This window comes from Pithys albifrons, chromosome 19, assembly GCF_047495875.1.
Source record: "Pithys albifrons albifrons isolate INPA30051 chromosome 19, PitAlb_v1, whole genome shotgun sequence".
NCBI lineage: Eukaryota > Metazoa > Chordata > Aves > Passeriformes > Thamnophilidae > Pithys > Pithys albifrons.
In genome coordinates, this window is record NC_092476.1 from 1,267,612 (window position 1) to 1,290,471 (window position 22,860).

The 22,860-nt window shown below is 45.8% G+C and overlaps 1 protein-coding gene across 2 annotated transcripts in view; it reads right to left on the reverse strand.

Annotated features, from left to right (window-relative positions):
• PRKCA (protein kinase C alpha) overlaps positions 1 to 22,860 on the reverse strand; it is a 134,368-nt gene that overhangs the window by 5,898 nt on the left and 105,610 nt on the right. Inside the window, exons 9-17 of one of the 2 annotated variants that reach the window (XM_071573689.1) lie at positions 21,735 to 21,758; positions 18,341 to 18,484; positions 16,863 to 17,036; positions 15,851 to 15,942; positions 14,286 to 14,348; positions 13,917 to 14,055; positions 7,458 to 7,538; positions 6,129 to 6,236; positions 3,674 to 3,814 (exon numbers count right to left, since the gene is read on the reverse strand). In XM_071573689.1, coding sequence (XP_071429790.1) covers positions 3,674 to 3,814; positions 6,129 to 6,236; positions 7,458 to 7,538; positions 13,917 to 14,055; positions 14,286 to 14,348; positions 15,851 to 15,942; positions 16,863 to 17,036; positions 18,341 to 18,484; positions 21,735 to 21,758 — 966 coding nt within the window. The remainder of the gene's footprint in view (positions 1 to 3,673; positions 3,815 to 6,128; positions 6,237 to 7,457; positions 7,539 to 13,916; positions 14,056 to 14,285; positions 14,349 to 15,850; positions 15,943 to 16,862; positions 17,037 to 18,340; positions 18,485 to 21,734; positions 21,759 to 22,860) is intronic. The other variant, XM_071573690.1, reaches the window with a different exon arrangement.

A 22,860-nucleotide genomic window follows, 5' to 3' on the forward strand; every position in this document is an offset into this window, starting at 1 on the left:
ACTCCTTCAGAACAGAAACCAGAAGAAAGCAGGTTTGCAGAAAGGAGAGTTTGGAGGAATGCAGAAAACACTTGCCAGGCAGGGAAGTGTGATTAGAGGCATGTTAAATAGGAGGAAGGTGGTACCAGAACAAAATTAGCTTGTGTGCCAGAAAAAATTGCATATTTGAGGAAAATTAGCCACTGAATCATGTGGAGAGGTCTGAAGGAAACTGGTAAATCTGCTCATCTCAAAACTCCTGTAACAGACCTTTGAACAAAGTGTGGGTTTATGACAAAGGCACTGAATGTTTCTTCCTGTTGTCACTGACCTGCTCCTCTCTGTGCATTCCCACAATATCCCCACAATCACTGACCTGCTCCTCTCTGTGCATTCCCACAATATCCCTTCTCCTCTCTGAGCATTCCCACAATATCCCCACAATCATTGACCTTCTCCTCTCTGTGCATTCCCACAATATCCCCACATCACTGACCTCCTCTCTGAGCATTCCCACAATATCCCCACAATCACTGACCTGCTCCTCTCTGTGCATTCCCACAATATTCCTTCTCCTCTCTGAGCATTCCCACAATATCCCCACAATCACTGACCTGCTTCTCTCTGTGCATTCCCACAATATCCCTTCTCCTCTCTGAGCATTCCCACAATATCCCCACAATCACTGACCTTCTCCTCTCTGTGCATTCCCACAATATCCCTTCTCCTCTCTGTGCATTCCCACAATATCCCCACAATCACTGACCTTCTCCTCTCTATGCATTCCCACAATATCCCTTCTCCTCTCTGAGCATTCCCACAATATCCCCACAATCACTGACCTGCTCCTCTCTGAGCATTCCCACAATATCCCCACAATCACTGACCTTCTCCTCTCTGTGCATTCCCACAATATCCCCACAATCACGTGGATTTAGAGGGAAACATCACATTATCACCCTCAGATTCAGAGGACAAACGAGAAAGGGCAGAGCAGGGTTTGCACAACAGACCAATATTAAACACTGACTGTTTTTTTCCTGAATTAATGCAACATGAATTAATCTGAGTGTTTACAGGAGATGCCAACTGGAAAGGGGCCTGGATTTGAGGGTGAGATGTTTGGCTCTCTTGGAAAGAGCCCAGTCCCAGTTTTCAACCTTCTTGCAGAGCACCTGGCTGGGCTGGACCTGCCACCTGAGCTGAGCTCAGAATTCTGCTGCCTCAGGCACAAGCTGGGCTGTATTTCAGACAACAAACACTGCACTCAGTGCCCAGGTGACACTTGCTCAGCCCTGCAGGAACACAAGCCCAGGGACACTGCCCCACACTCAAGGCTTTCTCCAGGCAGGGCTCTGTGCCCTGGTGCCCACTGAGGCCAGTGCACTTTGGGGCAGAGTCTCTGCAGGACGAGGATGGGAACAGCTGAACTTTGACAAGGGGAAAACTCTGAATCGTTGGCATGAAAGTTGATGTATCCCCAAATTAAGGCAAATTTATTTAGAGGCATAACAGTTAGCTCAGAGCAGCCACAAAAAGGTTATTTTTACAGGGAAGGCTTTTGCTAAAAAGATGATCTACACATAAGCATCATCCTGCCACAATATTATTTTTTCTCTTCTTTTTTCAGCAAGTGGAAAGTACTCAAAGAAAGTTGTATATTGAAAGCAAAGTTCCTGGCTCCATTAGGCCTCTTGCTGTTGCTTGTACTAGTAGAGGCTAAGAAATAACTCATGTGAAATATGGGTATGTTTTGGGGGAAAATATAATAATTTCTCCATCAAATTGCAGCTTCAATTGAATTTCTGCCTTCACAGTGAAGAGCAGCATTGCCATTGTGAACATTAATGCAGTATGAAAGCAGAACTGAAATTACAGGATTCCTCAAACTCCCAAACTTAGAAATAAAAGTAAAATTGGTCCTTCTTGCCAAATAATCACTCTGTGCCCATAGCCTGGGAAATGTCAGTCTGGAAGGGAACATGTTATTTAAACCAACTGCTTGACCCCAAACCTGCAGCTCCCTGTTCAAGTGGGACCCAAGCCTGGGTGTGGAGGCAGCAGGACTATTCCTGGAGAAGATGCACCTACAAAGGTTTTCTGAGAAAACCCACGCCAAACAAAGCCTATAAATACATCCATATCTTCAGACAGATTAAGGGTTGTGTGATTTTTGCTTTCTAAAATCAATATCTATCCCTGGAGGGACTGAAATGTGTAGGTATGGTATTTAGGGACATGGTTCAGTGGTGGGCTTGGCAGTGCTGGGGGAAATGTTGGATTTGATGACCTTAAAGGTCTTTTCCAACCTAAAGGATTCTATAATTCTGTGATGCTGATATGAACAGCACCAGCAATCACAATAAATGAGTGATACATAAGATATGTAAATACCAAGCTTGGATTTTGAATTATTTTAATCTGGGAAATTCAGGCTCCCTGTGACTCTGCCTTGGTGTATAAAACCCCCAGGGCAGGGTCACCCCAGAGCTCTGCAGAGGAGTCAGGAGCTGCCCCAGAGTGTGCTGTGGTGGAACCAGACCATCCTTCAAGCTTTTAGTACCTTCCTGCTGGTTATAGTCAAGGACAGTCTAAGCCCTCAGCTCCTGAGCTAATAAAACTCACAGATGGGAAGGTGTATTTGCTTTATGACCAGCTTGAAATTTGACTTGAGAAGCACAGAATGAAAATCTCTGAAACCCTCCAAAGAGCAGCTCCCCTTTGCAGAGCCCCCTCTGGGGACCAGCTGGGCAGCACTGGCACCACCACACATGTTCCCTCCTTATTTACACCCTTCCCTGCCTGCAAAATCCACACCACATAAAAAGAGTATTTCCCTTAGTACAAAATACCCTTCTCAGCTGCAACTCTGCTGCTGCTGATGTGAAAAAGCAATTTGTATGAAAAAATAAAGAATAATTCTGCCACTGAGTATTGGCATCCCTCTGCTCATTAGTTTGTGGTACCTCACAAGTGTGTCTGTATTGGCAAATGAATCAGTGTACAGACCCATCACTCTGCACCTGAAATGCCAGAGCCAGCCAGGCCTCTCAGCTGAAATAAAAAAGGGATGGAGAAGAAAGATTCAATGTTAGGACATAAAAATTTACAGCTGTTCCTTAGAGCTTGTGTTCTTGTGTGCAAATGCTTCTCTTTGCCTGTCAGTAAAACAGTACATGCTGAAAGAAATTCTGTCTCAACAAGCACAGCTCTTCCAATTCTATTATGCAAACAGCTCTCAGGGTAAGGACAGCTTTCCACTTGCCTGGATTTCTAAAATATTCCTGTGGATACACGTGTGGAAGGCAGTAACAAACATGGAAACTAAAGCAGGGGTTATTCCTGCAGCCTGAGCAGGTGTTGTAGGATGGAACACAACCCTGTGCTGTGCAGCCTGTGGAGGGAACTCACCCCTGTAAGCTCAGAGGAGACAGCCAGGAACCAAATTTATTCCCAGTCTCAAGGGGCTGATGGGAATGTGCCAGTTTTCCCTGTTTTCAGCTCCTCCTGCAGTGTGTGACCATCTGGGCAGGACTCAAACCCCCGAGAGATGGGTTACACCACCAGGTGCCACATCCTGGGCAGGCTTAGGCTGCTCTGCCAGGACCAAACTGGCCTGTCTGAGCAGTGCCCCAGCTCTGCAGCACCAGTGCCACCCCAGGGAAGGCAGGGCAGGACTTGGCATCTCACTCACCACTTTAGGTTTGAAGGGGGGCTGAATCTCCCTGTTTTCCAATTTCTCCCAGTCAATCCTCCTGAAGAACGTGTGCTCCCTGATGTCTCTCTCACCCTCAGGGCCACAGCCAAGGCGTTTGGCAGGATGTTTAGTCATGAGCTGTCAGGAAGAAAACAGCAAATGCTGCAGCTGAGTGCTGGGATGAAAGGGAGACAGATTCCCCTGGTTGTGATGCTCTCACTCCTCTCCTGAAGATACACACTGCAAGTAAAACTGTTTTGAAAAGCTCAAATGCATTCTTTGAAGATGAATTTTCCTGTTTGTTCACCAGAGACAGCACATCAGCAGCAAAATTAGGGGCTGCACTGGAGAACTTTGTCCCCCTTGGCACTGGTTGCTACCAGAGGTGCAGGTGGGCAGGTGGTGCCCAGGGCATGCTGCCATCCCTGTCAGCTCACAACTCCTCAATTTCTCCTCTGCTCTTTCAGTCTTGTAAATCTCCAGCAAAGCTTCTGCCTTATCTCAACAATCAATTAAACACAAAGAATTCCAACACACTGAAGCTGCACCAAGTACAACCCACCCCTCCCATTTCATTTTTCTGGGCTTGTTCATGACATCTCATTCCAGGGCCTCCAATTCCTTGACAGCACCTAATCTGTGTGTCCTTCCTTGCATTCCTAAGGACATCCTGGTCAATACTGGACTAAGCAGACCTGGGGAAAAGAAACAACCCAAACCCCACGAGTATGGTGTGCTCAGAAACTGCAATGTGCTCCCTAAATAACAAGCTCCTCAGCAGCTCCTCAGCTGGTGTGGACATGAGGAATTGGACAATGTGGCCATCAACTCTCACTTGCAGTGCTGTGGGGATGTTTTAAAGCTCTTTTACAAATGATATATGATTAATGGACTGCTGGGAGTGATACCTCCACACCTTTGTAAAAGCTCAGCTGTACCACTTTAGTCGCCTTCCAAATGTTGAGCTGATCTGATTCCAATGGGGAACCTAAAATAAAAGTGACTCTGAGCAGATTTGGGAAGTGGCTGTGCATGGGCTGGAATCAGAGCCTTCTTCAAGCTCAACCAAGCCTTCCCACTTGTGTCACCTTCCCCAAACCCCTTACTTTAACAGAGGTGATAAAAGAAAATGTGACTATTGATTCTGGAAGTTTTAATTCTTTCCAAAGTCACTGCATTTACCAAACCCAACAAACTCTGAATCAGTGGAATAAATGCCAGGCAGACAAATCAGTTCCAAGAGCACAGTGGGCACGTTTGTCTTGCCCAGTGGTGCCCAGTCCTGGGATTGCTGAGCTGCCACCAGTTGCAAAGCTCAGAACCTTTCTCAGATTGACTTCTGAGGTCAGGAGTGATGCCCACTGAGACTGGGTGTAATTGTCTGTTTAATACAGATGGTGACTGTGTCAGTACCACAGAGACTTGACCTGAAACCTCTTGGCACAGGCAATTTTAGCTGCCTGCCCTCCCCTGGTGGGAGCACCCAGTGCCAACAGGGTGAGTACATCAAGTTCAGACTGTGCTGTTTGAAAATGTGACTGTCACCACAAGGCAATAACCTGTATGTACTTTACAAAAATGTATCATGCTCAGTTTTTGTCCCCCAGCACATCACACTGGGAAAATCTCCAGAATTAGCCTTTAGTGGCCTTGCCTTTTGCCTTGTTGCTCTAAACACCTTTTCTTTTCTGTGATGATTTTCCTTAAGGGATTCATATCAAACTCATGAATAATATTTCCCAAATGCTTGCAAAGGATAGGAAGAAATGCCAAATTAACTACTACCCAGTGCAGGGATATTTTATCAGTGTAAATCAGACATCAAGTAATGATTACAGGGGGTTGGAAAAGCTGCAGACTGATGGTACTCTGGAGAATCACATGGAGTCAAAGGAAAGTCAAACAAATTGTTTTTTCCTGACCTAATACCCTGAAGTTTCCTCAAAATTTAGACTCTAAGAACAATTTTAGGCCACACAAGTTACCACTGGGTCAGGATTTCCCCACGGTTTTCACATAAGCTCCTCTTTACCTACATTTTAAAATGACTCTTAGTAACAATTTGCTCTGCTCTGTCATTGGGCACTCTGGGCTGAGAACTCTCTGCAGTATTTGGTATCCAGCCAAGCTGAGGAGTCTTCTCACCCTGCCAAACTGGGGCTGTGCTGGGCAGGTGGAGAGGCAAAGCAGGTGGAGATGCTTCCCACCTGGTTACAAATTCTGCTTTGCATTTGGCAGCTCCTGATGCTGACATTTGTTCCTGCCATAAAACAAGCAGGAACAGCAGGAGGAGCTGAACCCAAATCAGTGACACCAAGTGACAATGTTGCTCAGCACTGCCTGACAGAAGTTGCACTTAAAAATACTCCAGTGCCATGTCAAAGGCAGACAAATCCAGTGATTAGCCAGGGTTGCCAAAAAGGAACCTCATGCTGAAGGAGCATTTTCTCACCCCCTTGCAGATGGAAACGGCTTCTTTGGACAGAGATTTTGGGTAGGAAACATTGTGCTCCATTATGGACTGGAAAAGTTCATCTTCATCTTCCCCATCAAAGGGAGGCTGTTGGAAACAAATCACAGGTGAGTTACCTGCTGGGATTTACCTTCTTATGACAGGGCATGACAATGCCCAAAGAGATCAGCACACAGCAGTGGTCCCTGCCCAGAACACACCCCAAACTCCCAGCCAGCCCTACCCTGGGTATCTTCTGACCCAGAAGCTCCGTGTTTAGCAATCTCAGGTTGAAATCAAGCAGAAACTTTCCTTTCTGCCCCCACAGTGGCAATCAGGTTATCGAAATGGGTGCAGGATTATCTTTATCATCAGCTTTAATCAGTTTTTAAAGCTACTCTGCACCAGGCAGGCAAAATACTTTAAAGGATGAAGTTTGGAGACTGAACTTTGAATGACCTCGTGCTCAGGTATATCCACTCCTCCTCACTTAATTCCAGGTGAACTCCAGTTTGGTTTCTGCCATGCCTGTAGACTCTGCTTCTGCTTCTGAGACCATCACAAGAAAGGGCTGCATTATATTTTAAACCAAAGGTGACAGGAAAGAGCAGAGCAGCCTGGAAATGTTCCCATCTGCATCTGCTCCACATTCAAACCCTTTGCATGGCAACTGGAATTTAGCAGAGAAACTATTAAAGGCATTGGTTAAAAATGCATGTTTTAAGCTTCAGAAATGCCTGCCCTCAGCTCACACTCCCTGAAAGCCAATTGGAGAAATCTTTTCCATCTCAGCACTAAGAGAATTCCTTGGTGTTGGTGTTTGTGTGCCATGCAGGGCAGTGCAGAGCTGCTTTCCCAGCCTCCCATAACTGTGCAGAATGAGGGCTCTGCAGGGAGAACATTTCCAGGGGGCCAGATCTGTATTCTACCCCCAGGACATACAGGACAAAAAACTGTATTCTTGGGACTCAATACACACCCTTATTATGCTTCCCTGTGGCTTCAAACTCCTAAATGATATTCCTTCCACTTGAAATGCATTTTCCTGCTCAAGTGTCTCCCTTTCAGGTCTGAAGATGGCTATTTATAACATTATTGCAGCACAAAGGAGCTGTAGTCAAAGGCAGAGCTTGATTATGTGGGTACAATATAAAGAGCTTAAAGCCTAAATACATTCTCAGTTGAGTCAGTCAAGAGGACAAGGAGATAACAGCAGTATGAAAGGTTTCAGACTTATGCTCTGATGGTCTAACCCTTTAGGGATGTTAGAAACAGCAGCTTTGGAGAGGCAGGGGGAGGTGCCAGGGAGCACAGGAGGGCAGAGCTTACCTGTCCAGCCAGCATCTCATAGAGCAGCACCCCATATGCCCACCAATCCACAGACTTCCCATAGGGCTGGTAAGCAATAATCTGTGTAATCACAAAAAAAAAACAAACAAAAGAAAAGCCCCTTGTGTTAACCCCCAGTCTTGTGGCAGATGAGATGAACAGTGACATGCAGAGAAGAACATATTTCCTTGAAAGAGGCCAGCCAGCCAGTCCTGTAATCCTCACTGCACTAATCACTGGTTTCAGTGGGAGCTGGATTGCTCTGCAATGTTAGTTTAAATCCACCCTCATCTCTGGAACCCTGATGTCTTGGCAAATGCAGCTCTCAGGAGTCCTTGGGATGGGCATTTGAGGGCAAAGGAGGCAGCACAGCAGCACATTGTAGGAGACAAGGCAAAAACATTATCCATCCATCTGTGTCACAGCCTGAAATCACGAGAATCACTTGACTTATGGACTATCAATAATTAAGCTCTTCTTTTCAGTATTTATAATTTCATTCTGCTGTAAAGGGCATCCAAATTCAGGCAAAGAGCAACCCCCTGAAAAGCTCAGTTACACCTTCCCAAGCAATGGCTGTGATCCTCAGGATGAAGATACATCAAAAGGGAAGGGGTTTCTGCTGGTCAGACTAGTGGAAATGTCAAACATTTCCATCCTCATGGAGAAGCACAAATTGAGTTGTGACACAAGGAAAGGCTGAGAGTGCCAACAGCACCCAGGGCCCCTCCTGCATCAGCTCTAACTGAGGCCTCTTCAGAGGTCAGTGTTGATTTATTTAACAGCTGCACTTGGGCATGGGATGGAGCAGTTTGGGGGTGATCCCTCAGATCTCCTTCTACGGAACTGGGAAGGGATATTGTGAATTGTGAAGGGATGCAGGACATGCCCATCCCCACTCCCAAGGGGGAGCCTTTGAGCCTCTGCCCCACTGGAACAAGCAGGGAACTGAGGCACTCACTGCTCCACAGGGGCTGGCATTTATGGTCCTGTTTGCATGTGCTTTTATCCTTTGTGAAACAAATTGCTAAGCCCAGTGCACATCACAGAGCCTAAATATCTCACTTGTCTGAAAGAGAAGTTGAACTGGGAAGTTCCACAGTGAGTCACCAGTGCAATAAAAGCAGCACTGCCTGGCTACTAAATAAAATTATAGTCTCTGTGTGAATATATGTTCTTCCCTGAGATGCAGCAGCACATGGATTAAAAATTACTGCAATGTTTCTAACCAAAGGATTTCAAAATCAATGGCACTTTGGAATAGATCAGACAAGCAGAGGTAATAACAAGATTCTCATCTGGAAGGTCCCACATAAAAGCAATCTGTATTAGTTGTCTCCCAGCAGCAATATGGGCTTGAAAATATATATTTGGGACATTCATTTCACACTGTAGTAGTTGACATACTTGGTTACTCTCCCTCTCATTTCCAGCACCAGTAAGTTCCCAGGGGCCCTCTGGAATCTGCCTCTTGGAAGACCAAACACTTTGAAACTTTTAACAAAGAAAAAGCCTGGCCTTTACACACAGAAAATGATACATTTCATCCTCAATCCTTCCCTGACAATCTCTCCCTGCCTCGTGGAAAAGAGCATTTTATCGAAAAAAGGGCTATTTTCCAGGCCATTAATTCATAAGGGCAGAACATTTTGTACAACAAATGACCTCCATGTAAGTGGGTTTGGGAGGAACAGTTTATTTCAATTAGCAAATGAGGAAAAAAATGGATCCACAGCAGTGAGGAGGAAAATGCTGCTGCACTGCCAAGCTCTGTACCTGGCAGCAAGGTCTGACCAGGAGCCCACAGTTCCCTCTCTGCCTCTTGTGGGAGAGTCTGATGGGATTATTGAGGGAGGAAGAGCTTTAAATGCAGCAGTTCAATGGCACACACTGGAAGAGGCAGCAAAGCACTGACTTGGGTGCTGGTTGTTCATGCAGCAAGAGGGGACTCAGGGCTGGGCTGTTCCCTAAAGAGCATTTCCACCAGCAGTGCAACCTGCCCCAGTGAAACCTGCCTGTGGGCTGGCAGAATGAGCATGAAAAAAGCTCCTTAAACCCAAGGCAGGCTCAGAATCACTACGATTTTTGTGCTATTTGATGCTGCAGGTCAACATCTGACAAGCAGAGCAGTGACCCCCTGGGCTGGCAGTGCCTCCCTCACCTGAGCCAGTCCCTGGTGGGGAGTGGGAATTGAGACACAAACACAGACATGAACACAGGGAAGGTGCCACACAGACATGAACACAGGGAAGGTGCCACACAGACATGAACACTGGGCAGGTGCCACACAGACATCAGCACTGGGAAGGTGCCACACAGACATGAACACTGGGCAGGTGCCACACAGACATGAACACTGGGCAGGTGCCACACAGACATGAACACAGGGAAGGTGCTACACAGACATCAGCACTGGGAAGGTGCCACACAGACATCAGCACTGGGCAGGTGCCACACAGACATGAACACAGGGAAGGTGCCACACAGACATGAACACTGGGAAGGTGCCACACAGATATGAACACAGGGAAGGTGCCACACAGGCATGAACACTGGGAAGGTGCCACACAGACATCAGCACTGGGCAGGTGCCACACAGATATGAACACAGGGAAGGTGCCACACAGGCATGAACACAGGGAAGGTGCCACACAGACATGAACACAGGGAAGGTGCCACACAGATATGAACACAGGGAAGGTGCCACACAGACATCAGCACTGGGCAGGTGCCACACAGACATGAACACAGGGAAGGTGCCACACAGATATCAGCACTGGGCAGGTGCCACACAGACATCAGCACTGGGAAGGTGCTACACAGACATCAGCACTGGGAAGGTGGCACTGCTACAAGGCCACTTTTCTCACTGGACCTGTGCCCAGGTAGGAAAAGGTGGTCCTGTCAAAGTCTGCTGCTGTACACTGGAAGGATCTTTCCTTTAATCCTAATTAAATCCACCCAATTTGAACCAGCAGCTCAGTCCTGGCGAGGCTGTGGCACAGGGCAAGCACAGCAAGGTTCATCCCCCAGCCTGAGGTTCTGCTCCTCCTGCTGGGAGCTGCTCCCAGCACTCCCTGGGAAGTGCCAACCAGAGGAAAGAACACTCACTGCAAGGAAGGAACTGCACGTGGGAGGAAGCAGATGAGCTTTCAGTGTACAGTCAAACATGCACTGGGACAGAGTCAGCAAGTTCTCAGTGTTGTATTTGCAGTAGTTCCCTCCTCCTCCTCCAGAACTCATCCTGTGTTACCCCTCAGCTGCTGCACTCTGAGGCAGCCCTGCCTGCCTTGAGCAGCTGCCAAAGTAATTCCAACTGCATGGATAAATTTGGGGATCTTTTAGAGCAAATTGGGGTGTATTACCATGACTCCTGTCCCAGCACAGTGTGCAGGGCAACCCACAGGGCAGTGAGGGAGCTCCTGTGCCCAGGAGTGGAGACCTGGACCCTCCTCCAGCTCTGCTCTCTGCTCTTCCCTGGCCAGGGAGGAGGGGAAAGCTGACAGGACCCTTCCCTCCCCCTTCTTCTCCGTCATTAATTTAAATTACTGCCTTTTTCATCTCCTTTTCCAGTTCAAATGTCCCACTTTTACAATCTATTGCCATTTTTAAGAGCTCTGCCTTTCCAGGGTTTGTGGATTCGAGTGCTCAGGAAGAGCTCAGGAATTTTTCTCATTAAGCAAAATTGGTAGAAGGATGTTTCTTTTTTGCTTTTTTTCCCCCACTTTTGCCTCCAAGGAAGGCACAGTTAAGAGCAGGACACAGAGATTAATACCAGCAATTTGTAGGAATGTTTAGATCATTGCAGCTTGCAGAGAGTAGCCAGTTGGGATGAAAAGATTATATCCCAGAGGCAAGAGAAAATCTTTTGTGAACAGATCTGATGTCTGCTGGAAAAGTTAAAACTCACTTATTAAAAGAAATAAATATTACTAGCACAGGAGACAGTCAAACACACACTTCCCAAACCTCTGTAATGTCTATTTGCCTCCCCCAATGCTGGCAAATGCAAGGTTAGAACTGAAGGTTTTGAGGCTGTTGGAGGCAGGAGAAGGGAAATGGAGCTTCTGATTTCAATTCCTGTGCAATTGCCACTCAGCACTGTGGCTGCTGCAGGGATGCTGCTGGGGGTGCTGGGCTGGCACAATCCCTTCCCACTAATCCTCCTGACATCCATCTCCTCCTGTCTCTCTTCACTGGTCAAGGCAACACCAAGTACTAATTGATTTCACAGCTATTTCACCACTCTGACCATAAATATTTAAGAAATTATCTGCACAAGATAAGCAGGTTGTGCCTGAGAGGAGCTGCCAGGCTGGGACCCCACCAGTTTAACCTCTCCATGTGCACAGGGTAAGGAAATGAGTATTAATTCTGGTCCATTATACAACTGAGCTATAACAAATGGTGACTTTCCCAATCAGAAAATAGGGCACCATTATTTGCCAGCAGACCCAACTGTGCCAAGTGACTTTGCTGCATTCCCCTGCTGCTCCAGGAGGAGATGGGAGGGTGGCACCAGCTGAGATGGCCCTGTGGGTCCTCCCAGCTCTGCAACCCCTGAGCTGTGTGTGAGAAATTCCTGCAGAGAGTGTGGGCTCCTCCAGACCCCTCTGGAGTCACACCATTATTCTCCAAATCCTGCTGAAAAGAGCTAATTGTCTATTTTGAGTGCAACCCACTCCCAGGACTCTCCTCCAGATACTTCCCCAGTTTATTTAGATTTAGCTCCTTTAGCTCCACCCACGGGGAATGGGACTGTACAAATGCAACCTCATTGAAATGTCTCATAAATTTATCAATTTTAGCCCAGGGAAACATGTTGACACACCCCTGCAAGCACAACATGAACCTTCCTGGGAAGTCTCCCACAGACCCAGTTAGCAATCTGTCAGTCTGAAACAAAAGAAAACCAGCCAATTACAAAGAACAAATCAAATTGTAAGATAATAAAAAGATTGATTTCCTCCCAGTTACTGAATTGGTCAAAGGTTTAATTCTTTACATGCAATTTCCATATATAAAATACAGTAATTCACTCCAGCCTTGACCCCTATTGAGCATTTTTGGTGTTGTTCTTTGGTATTAACTGGCACGAGGCAATTGCCACAGAGAGGACACTCTAATTTCCTACATTGGCTTCATTTACATTCTGACAGAAGCAAATGAGACACTGCTCTGGTTGTTCTGATCTCCTGCTGCAAGAAACAGCAAATGGGGAAAACCCAGAGCTTTATAATCCACAATATTTCACTCTAGAAAGCACCAATTAGAAACCAGGAAAAAAAACCAAACCATTTTTCATTCCAATTTCACAGAGATGACAACATTCACCTTAGCCACTAATTTACTTGTCCATGTATAAATCTCCCCTCTTCCAACAAACACTCAATTAGAGGCAGGGATGTTCCAGCCAGAGCTGCCTCTTGCTCAGTACTCAGGGAGCAAGTGAGTCTCTTGGATCAGCATCCAGCCCCTTGCATCAAATCTGCTGCCAAACAAATCAATACTCTTGAAAGCTCAGCGTGCACAAATACCAGATTTTAATATTCATATATTTGAATTATATCCAGATCACCACATGTGCTTGTTTTTAATGGTTTATACCTAAAGCACTGAAATCCAAATCGTGTCCAGACTAAAAATCTTCCCTCTAAACTCATATTTATCAGAGGCTCAAAAGCACAACTCTGCTTCTCATGATCAGATTTTCCTTTCAGCCCCTCTGCAGGTGGTTCATGCTGGAGGGTGATTGTCAGTGGCTTGAATGCAGCACAGATATTGCACATCATGGAAAACTCAAGGAAAATGATGGATTTCTGATGGCAGCTCCATCCAAGCCCTGATCTTACAGCTCTGGCCAGGCCTGCAGTGACAGGAGCTTTGCTCACACCACTTGTAGCCCATGGCTTGGAAAAGACTGCAGTGGTTTTGCAGAGAGGGCAGCCAAAAGCTTCAGGACCTCATGATCCCTTCCCCAAACTCACTGAGTGGTTTGTGATTTCCTGAAAATGCCAAACTCCTTTAAATAAATGTATTTTGGCAGCTGTGAGAACCTATGGAAAAATATATTTGCTGCCAGTGAAATTATCTGCTGATCTCAGCAACAACCTCAGCACCACCCAGGAAGTTTCTGTGACTTCACAAACTGCAAAGTTTACTATAATAATGTTTCCAGGCTGCAAATTTAAAATCATAGGGTGTTGAGCCCATGTTTTTGAGTCTTTTGCTACTATGACCAAAATCTGAAGCGTTGATTTCACAAAAGGTTAGTTTTTCAATTAACTATTTTTTTAAATAGTGAAGTTCATCTTGGTAATATTGCATCAATCCTGAGATATTCAACAGAGCTGCAGAAAGAGGAGTCCCAAGCACAGAGAACCCACCCAAAGCCAGGGCTGTACAAGTTGTGGAGGGACACTTTCCATTTGAGGGACTCTGAAAATGGTCCACATTTACCTCTGGTGCAATGTAGTCTGGAGTGCCACAGAAGGTCCTGGTTGTCACTCCATCCAACATGTGTTCCTTGCACATTCCAAAATCAGCAATTTTGATGTGTCCTTCTGAATCCAGCATCACATTATCTAATTTCAGATCCCTGTGGAGAATCACAGGAACTTCATGTTAATGATTAGAACACAGAAGAGAATCTCTTACATTTCCAAGGGTTTTCAGAGAGCTCAGGTGAAACAGGGGCTGTGGTTTCCACCCCAGCAGCACCAATGGCTCTTCACACAGTGCTGTAAAAATACACCAAAGCTTTAAAGAAACTGATTCTTTCAGGGTTTTAAAAATAGTTCAGAATGACTGATGTCAGATTATACTCACCTATAAATAATCCCTCTGTTGTGGAGAAAGAACAACCCAATGGAGATCTCAGCTGCATAGAACCTGCATGGGGAAAAAAAATCAACAAATTGCTTATTGCCTCATGATTTCCTTCTGACAAAGTCATTTGGACACACGTCAGGGTAAAGAATGATATCATTAGAGCATAGAAAATATATTATTTATAGTGTGCATATATGTAAAAGTATAAAAATCTGTATTACAGGCAGATGACATAACAGACATCTCACTCCAGCTGGACCTTGACAGACACATTTTGAGTATTTGATGATCAGATCAGGCAGAATAAAAAAAAATACTAAAAATGTCTCTCTACACCACAAAAAATGGTGTAGCTGCAGCACAGCTGATCCAACTCTGCTGCAAGGTCCTTATCTCTGATCACTTACTGATGAATTCAGGATGCAGCTCAATGTACATTGCAATTCATAGGGCACCAAATAATTTGCAGAAATAGTGTTCCTTTACACAGGCTGTTAATGGATTAATTACATGGAGCCAATTAAACTGATTACCACATAAACCCTAATTGCTGAATGCAGTTCAAAGATGTATAATATTGGTGGCTGTCTGGAGCTGGTTGCTGTGGAACTGTGCAAAGGAGATGCAGGAGGATTATTTCAAGAGGAGCTTAATTTTTAGGCTGAGCATAAGGGAGGGGAAGGCTGAGCTGCTCAGAGGGGTCTGTGAACGTGTGCTGGGGATGCTGCACAGGCAGGAGCTGTCAGAAAGCACCACAGATTTTGGCATGTGTTGGCAAGTTGCATTAGCTGAGAGTCAAAGATGATCTGACACCATCCAGTTTTACTTCGGAGAGTTGTTAAAATATTTTTTCTGTATCTGAAGTGCTTATATTTAGAAGGCCTCTCATTTAAAGGAGCCCTGGTAGCTGAAGTGAAAATGAGAAGTTATTTTAACTGAGTTCTGCAAACAGTTGGTCACCCTTGAGTTTAAGGTTTCACTGGTAAGAGATTGATGAAACGCTGGGAAGGGCTGATGAGATGGGAAATGCTGGAGCTGCTCACTCTGGAATACTTGAATGCAGATCATTATCAGCTGCTCCCTGATTACCTAAAAGGGATCACACACACACACAACTCTTCATCCTTTATTAACTCCTTGCAAATACATCACAGCAATTCTTACGAGCTACACCTTGAATTCATCCTGTACAGACCATAATTTACTTTGCAGGGCTGAGTCCACTTGCAGAACCTTTCCTTACAACCTTCATTCAGACTGAAATGTCCTACTCACCTTATTTTTTTAATATTGGCTTTTGAAAACAACACCAGAATACCAAGTAACAGCTTTAATTTCCTGCTGCCTTGCTTAAATTCTGTTCACCTTTCAAGTTATGCATCGTGTGCCTTCCTTTGTGCTGTATTTTTGAATTTTGGTCTCTGTGTGCAAACATTTATAAGATAAATTCACCTTTTAGTGAAGGCCAGCCCAGACTTCCTACTGAGCCTGGGAAGGGGAGGAAACCAAAGGCTAAAATGCTGATGATGACATGATTTAAATGTGTAAATGGGAACACTCACACTGCCTGTGGCTCCTTGAACTTGCCCACTTGCTGGATGTGATACATGAGGTCACCACCATTCACATACTCCATAACGAAATACAGCCGGTCCTGGGCAGGGCAGGGGGGACACAGGGAAAGGCAGCAGAGGAAATATTAGATATTCATTGATCAGCACAAAAAAATCACTAGCAGGTTATTATAAAGCTTTTAGGATTATTAAGAGGGGCTGCACGTTCTGGTGGAATCGATAGGTCAGAAATGGAAGTGGAATGTTGTGTAAAAGCTGCAGGGGTGAAGGGAGAGCTGGCAGGATGTGCCAGTCTGAGGGGGGCATTTCTACATGATATTTATCTGCAGTGCTTCCAACAATTATACAAATGGAGTTCTGTCTGAAAGATCTCTCTCAAAACAAATGAAAGAAATAAAATCCAAGGTGGTCAAAAATTCCTGCTTTGGGGCCATTTCTAAGCCTTCCTAATGAGTTTTCCTATGGAAGATGGGAAGTATTAAAAAATATAGATTTTTTTATTATTAAAAAAGAGGCAAAGGTGATGGTTTGTTGTGATTGTGTCTGCACATTGGTTGCATTCAGGTAATTTTCCACCCAGAGATTTGTGACACTAAGCAGAGTTTGAAAATGCCTTTAACACCACAGACAGTTATGCTGTGAATGCTGAGGGGATGACAGACCTTGTTTCACAGAATCACTGAAGCTGGGAAGGACCTCAGATCCTTAAAACTGTTTAGAAACCTTTGGGAAACTTAAGGCTTAAGGCTCTGACCTAGCAAAGCTCATATTATTAAATTTAGGAATTACCACACTGGTCTGCTTGAATGACTTGGAAGAAAAATCTTTAAACCCAGTTTTATATTTAAAATACAAGGGAGAATTATATCTGGTGTTTGTTTGCTATTTTTTATGCTATGCTATATAGATTGAATGGCAATAAATGCTACTGAAGTGATCAAATCCATGTTCCTTTAGGCTGTGAGACACCAGGGAGCCAGGACAGGCAGAGCTCACGTACAACAGTCTGGAAGCAGGAGTGGAGCTGGGTCAGGAAGGGAGGCTTGTCCTGCAGGGCCAGCACCCGTTTCTCCACCATGGTGCACTCCACGTCATCATCCTGGATCACCACGTCCTTCTTCAGGATCTTCACTGCATAGAGCTCCTCTGTGCCCTTCCTGTCTGCCAGCATCACCTGCATGGGGACAGCAGTGGCATCAGAGCCCTGCCAGCCGTGCCACTCACACCAGAGACCTGCAGGGATGCCCACCCAGCCTCTGCTTTCACTGCTGGAGACTGATTTGGGCCAGACTCCAACCCTGGGATCACTGTGCTGCCATGAGCTGTGCCATCATTTCAGAGCCTGTGCCACCATTTCAGCCCCAGCCTGTGCCACCACTTCAGCCCCAGCCTGTGCCACCACTTCAGCCCCAGCCTGTGCCACCATTTCAGCCCCAGCCTGTGCCACCACTTCAGCCCCAGCCTGTGCCACCATTTCAGCCCCAGCCTGTGCCATCATTTCTGCCCCAGCCTGTGCACCATTTCTGCCTCAGCCTGTGCCACCATTTCAGCCCCAGCCTGTGCCACCATTTCAGCCCCAGCCTGTGCCATCATTTCAGTCCCAGCCTGTGCCACCATTTCAGCCCCAGCCTGTGCCATCCTTTCTGCCCCAGCCTGTGCCACCATTTCAGCCCCAGCCTCTGCCAACATTTCAGCCCCAGCCTCTGCCAACATTTCAGCCCCAGCCTCTGCCAACATTTCTGCCCCAGCCTCTGCCACCATTTCTGCCCCAGCCTGTGCCACCATTTCAGCCCCAGCCTGTGCCACCACTTCAGCCCCAGCCTGTGCCACCATTTCAGCCCCAGCCTGTGCCACCACTTCAGCCCCAGCCTGTGCCACCATTTCTGCCCCAGCCTGTGCCACCACTTCAGCCCCAGCCTGTGCCAAACCCCTCTGGTTAAGCACAGGCACGTTCTGAAGGGCTGCTAAAATGTTAAGTCCCAGGGCATTTCTTCAGTAAAGGGCACTTTATCACAGAGGTATTGTTCAAACAGACAGAAAATAGCAGTCTGTTCTTTCAGCTAATGCATTTCAAATATACACACACACTATTCCTGGTGTTCCCCCAAATCCAGCCTTACCAATGCTGGTGACTTCCAGAACTGGCAGAGTGACCAGGGCAGTAAAGCCAGAAAAGTAAACTTGATTTCCTTGAGCCTGCCAAGAACTGAGGATCTAAAACTCACCAAGTATTTCTCACATCTTGCCCAACAGGCTGAGTTTTTTAATTTAATTTTTCCAAGAAAAGTGCCAATCAGTCCTTTAGTCCCTCGGGAACTACCGAGCTCCCTGTTAAGGAATCCTCCCTCAAAAATGCACATCCTTTTGACTCTGGATTTTGCTTCTTAGGGAATTGTTCATTCATTCTTCCTCAAGATAAAAAAAAGAGAGAAAAAGGAATAAAGGAATGGGAGTGGAACAATTATGCAGAATTCCTACCTTGCCAAAGCTGCCCTTCCCAAGAACCATGAGGAAGTTGAAGTCTGTGAGCTTCACCCTGTCCAGATTGTTGGATGGCACAGCTGAGCTCTTGTCTTCTGTTGAGGTAATGACTTTGTTACCAGCTGGCCCAAGTTTGGCTTTCTGAAGGACACACACACACACACACACAGAAACAGGGGGGTCAGAGCCTGTTCTCCTGGCACGGGGCAGCAGGTGGGGTTGGAGAGGGCCAGGTCTCAGGTGGCATTCCCAGGAGAAAGGCTGCATGGCAAAGTATGCACAGACACATCTTCAAAGACTCATTCCAACAATACTTTGGATGTTATTGAGGGAATTCAAGTGGAAAACTGCTCATGTAGAACCAGATAAAGCAGATACACTTATCTGGTTAAAAGAGCAAAACCAAAGCAAAGCCCAAAAACAAAGGAAAAAGAGATCACATGTTTTCATGCCAAAAGCAGCTTATCTGGTGCTTTTGTTTGGAAATACAAATTAAGAAAAAAGGGGAAAAAAAGGCTTTCCAAAAATACCATGCTATAATCCACACAGGGTATTTTAGGATTTAAACAATCTCTTCAATACATTCTCTTTTAAAATGGAACTCGTCAAGTCACTGCATAGCAAGAGTTAGGAAATTTTTGACATGCAATAAGAAAAATAACCTACATTAAAAAGAACACAATGCATGAGAATTAATGCAGATGAACATGGCCACTCTCAAACCAGCAATACAATCAACTTTGATTTTCAATCAAGGGTTGATCTGGAAAAGGGAGGAAAGGGAGTATTACATACAAGGGCTCTGCCTTGGCCACACAGTCTGGTTTACAGAAGGTTGAACAGCCTCAGTATTTCACATGAGACACCATGTAATTGCTCAAGTGAGTTGCATTTCAAATCTCAAAGTTAATAGAAGAGAAAAGAGTGAGACTCACCAACAGACAATGCAGGCTACAAGATAATATCCCCCCTTTACTTTCCCCCTCAAAATAATCCCAAGGACCAGCAGAAGCAAAGCCAAGAAGGTTTAATAATGCTTGGACTGTAAGTGCTTTCCCCATCTGTCTGGTGTGTTGCTCTGGTTAATAACCCCTAATATGGTTCATTTACTCTGTGCCACTGCTGAGTGTTTGGCAGTTCAGGACAGGATTTGTGTGTTATCACTGTCCCACAGATAAAGGGCATTGCAGAAATTTAAAAAGTTTATTCAAAGTCTCACAATGTATCACTCAAAAGCCTGGCCTGGCATCTACACCTTGGACAGACTCATTGAAACTGGAAGTTACAAACTTTGCCCTTCCCAGACAAGTTTCAAACCATAAGACTGAAGGAGATGACTCAATTCAAGACCTCCAGCTCTCTGCTCCTGCAGGCAGTGATGCCAAATAGTCATTTGACAAAAGAACCACATGTCACTTGAAAACCATATTCAGCTTGGATGACTCTTCCTGTACTTTGTAAGTGCAGAAAATCTTAGACCCTGCCACAGGATTGGAGTTTTGGAAGTTCAGATCTCTTTATTAAAAGCATTTGTAATACAGCTTTAAATGTGGAATTTCGACCACCAATGTTGTTATTTGTTTGCATGAAAGCAGCACCTGGAGATGCTGCTCAGGCTCCTGTGCTGTGCAAAGGTTTAGGAAGAGCCAGTCCTGGGCATCAGCCTGAACCCCTGAGACTGCAGGGGATGGTCCTGGGGCAGATCCACTGCTGGGACAAACCCAGTGCCTGGGCTGGGGCAGGACAAAGCTCCTCTGGAGGCCACAGTACGAGACTGAGCCATAAGCAAAACAAGGGAGAAGAAGAAAAATCCCAATATCCTTCATTTGTGCAAGATGAAGAGGTGGCTCAGAGGAGCAGCTTTGCTTTGCTGGCCATGTCTTTGTGATGCTCTGGCATCTCTGACAAGGATCTTGCTTTTCTGGTACACAAAGCAATTCCAATATCCAAGCAACAGAGATCCAAATCAGGCCCTGAATGGAAAACACCAGCTTGATTTTGTGCCCTTTAAACCCACTGGGCAGGTTGCTGACAGCTTGTTTGAAAAATGCAGCATTTGAAACAACAAAATCAGATTTTGTTCCAGGGCCACTGGGGGTTTTTTGGGTACAAAGCTGCCATGCAGGCAGGGAGTGCCCTGCAATCCCTGGCACTGAGGGTTTCCAGGGCATTTTCCAGAGAAAAGCAGGGCAGGTTCACCAGCAGCTCCTGTGCCTGCTGCTGGCTCCAGAGCCACTTGGGTGGGATGGACTTGTCAGGATCTGAAGGCAGGATCCTAAAATACTATTCAAGAACCCAGCCAAGGCCTCCCTGTGTCTCTGCAGAGCATTTGGATTCAATGAGAGCAGAGACATGCTCCTCTCACTTCCAGTTTTCATCTTTTTTAAAATTAGATGTCACTCTCAATTTGATGATTCCTTTTGCCAGATGGTGGATCTTCAGGGAGAACATGGGCTTCCTCCTGTTTGGGCAGGTGGACTCTGCCTTCTGCCTGGCCCAGGGGAAGGTGCAGGCAGGAGGGTCTGGGCTGTGCCCAGGGGAAGGTGCCACTCCTGGTGCCACCCTGAGCTGCCTCAGTGCATCACACAGACACTGGCAGGGTAAAGGGAATCCTGTGCCAACCATGTGTAAGGAAACCCAGGAATGTGGCAGCCATGGAATGCTGGGGAGAGACCAGGCTGGTCCAATGCAAGCACATGACCCAAAGAGGAACAGCCCAGTGACCTCAATTATTAAAAAAATGATCAGAACCTCATCAAAGGGCCTTATTTCCCTTCAGCTCTGGCACCCACCAGCTGTTCGTGAGCACACAAAAAAAAAGGTTTTCACATTTAGAATGTAATTTCCTTTTGCTGCTTCTTGGATTAAGGTCCCAGTGAAAACACAGTGGGAATTTCAACACATTTCGTTGAGCTCCACCTTGAGTTTCAGCCCTGAAACACTTTGGCTCTCACAGAGAGCAAATGCCAGGCAGGCAACACACCCTTCAGAATGCCAGAGCAAAACCAGCCCTGCAGCTGCAGAAGGGACATAAACTCCAAGGATTCATTAAAGCTTATTGAAAAAGAGCAGTGATATTTTGCCTTTCCTACCACGACTAAAACTGAAAATTGTAGAATCCTACTTGAATGCTCTTGTGTTTTTTATGGATGTTAAAACTTGCTGACATTGAAGAAGGCATCCCTGGGTTCCTTTGCCATTTACATTCCAACTGCTTGGCTTATTATTACCTTGCACACACCCCCAATATTGTCACAACAAAGCCAGCTCGCAGCAAACCCACCAGGAAAAGAGGGTTAAAGAGAAATTAGTCTGCACTGGGAGCAGGAAAGTTAATCTAGAAAGAGAACAAGACATGCACATCATCTTACTTCCTCTGCTTTGGACGCACCTTATCTCGGCCAGTCCTTTTCCCCTGAAACCACAGGTGAGAAATAACTTATCTCTTCAGCCCAAATTCACTTCTCCACGGAGAAATCACAGTGTGTTACACCAGAGAGTGTCTTGGAATTGGGTATGTGCTTTTTGCAAAAGATATCTCAGGTGTTGCAGGAAAAATCCTTTCAGTTTATATTTCATCTCAGAGTAACAATTGTACTTTTAATTAAATACAAAAAAGTCTATTTGAACTTAATGAGACGTGTGATGCAAAGGAGAAACAGATGTGACTGAGGGAACAGTCATTCATTCCTGCAGTGAAGTTTTAATCACAATAAGTATTTTCACTGAATCTTTCCAAAACTTTCTGACTTCTCACTGTGAAGACAAACTAAAAGGACAACACAATAAATCTGAATTTTGGCTCCTCTGGTTATATCTATATTAGAGAATCTTAAGAATTACAGAACAAAAAGAGACTGAACTGGTCATTTTCCACATTAGTCAAAACATAATGGAATTTGTGAAGGATTTAAAAGAATATGCACAATTCACTTTCCCCCCCTCAGGGAAATGAGGGTAACGAGTTACCTCCTGTGGTGTTGGTGCTTCAGCACCTTGTGCCACTCCCCTCCCTCTTCCTCTGGTGCTGTTTGCATTGGTAAGCCTGGCTTTGTTCCAGATGGCAAACCAACACCAGGATCCAAAGCTGCAGCCCCCCCTGCCACCCCCAGGCACAGTTTCAGAGGGAGGAACCCTCAGCATCTCCCATGGAATGATCCCCAAGCTCTGTGTGCTGCTCACTCGGGGATGTGTCTCTTGGCTGTCATGACAACACAACATGCTCCCAGTGAGCTCCACAGATCATCCCTGGGACCAAATTTCCAGGAGGAGAAAGTGCTAAATGAGAAGATACTTAAGAACAGTGCTGAGTTCTCATCACACTTGCTGCAGGGACACACAGAGCCCACCCTCAGGTACTGACTGCACTGACACACCAGGCAGGGAAATCCAGAGCTCTGCTCCAGCAGCTGGGTCTTCTGGAGACCCACAGCTCTTCTTCACATGGATACCAGTGTCCCCTCCCCATCTCTGGGGCAGGTTCCACCCCCAGCCACTGCTCTGCCCCTGCATTAATG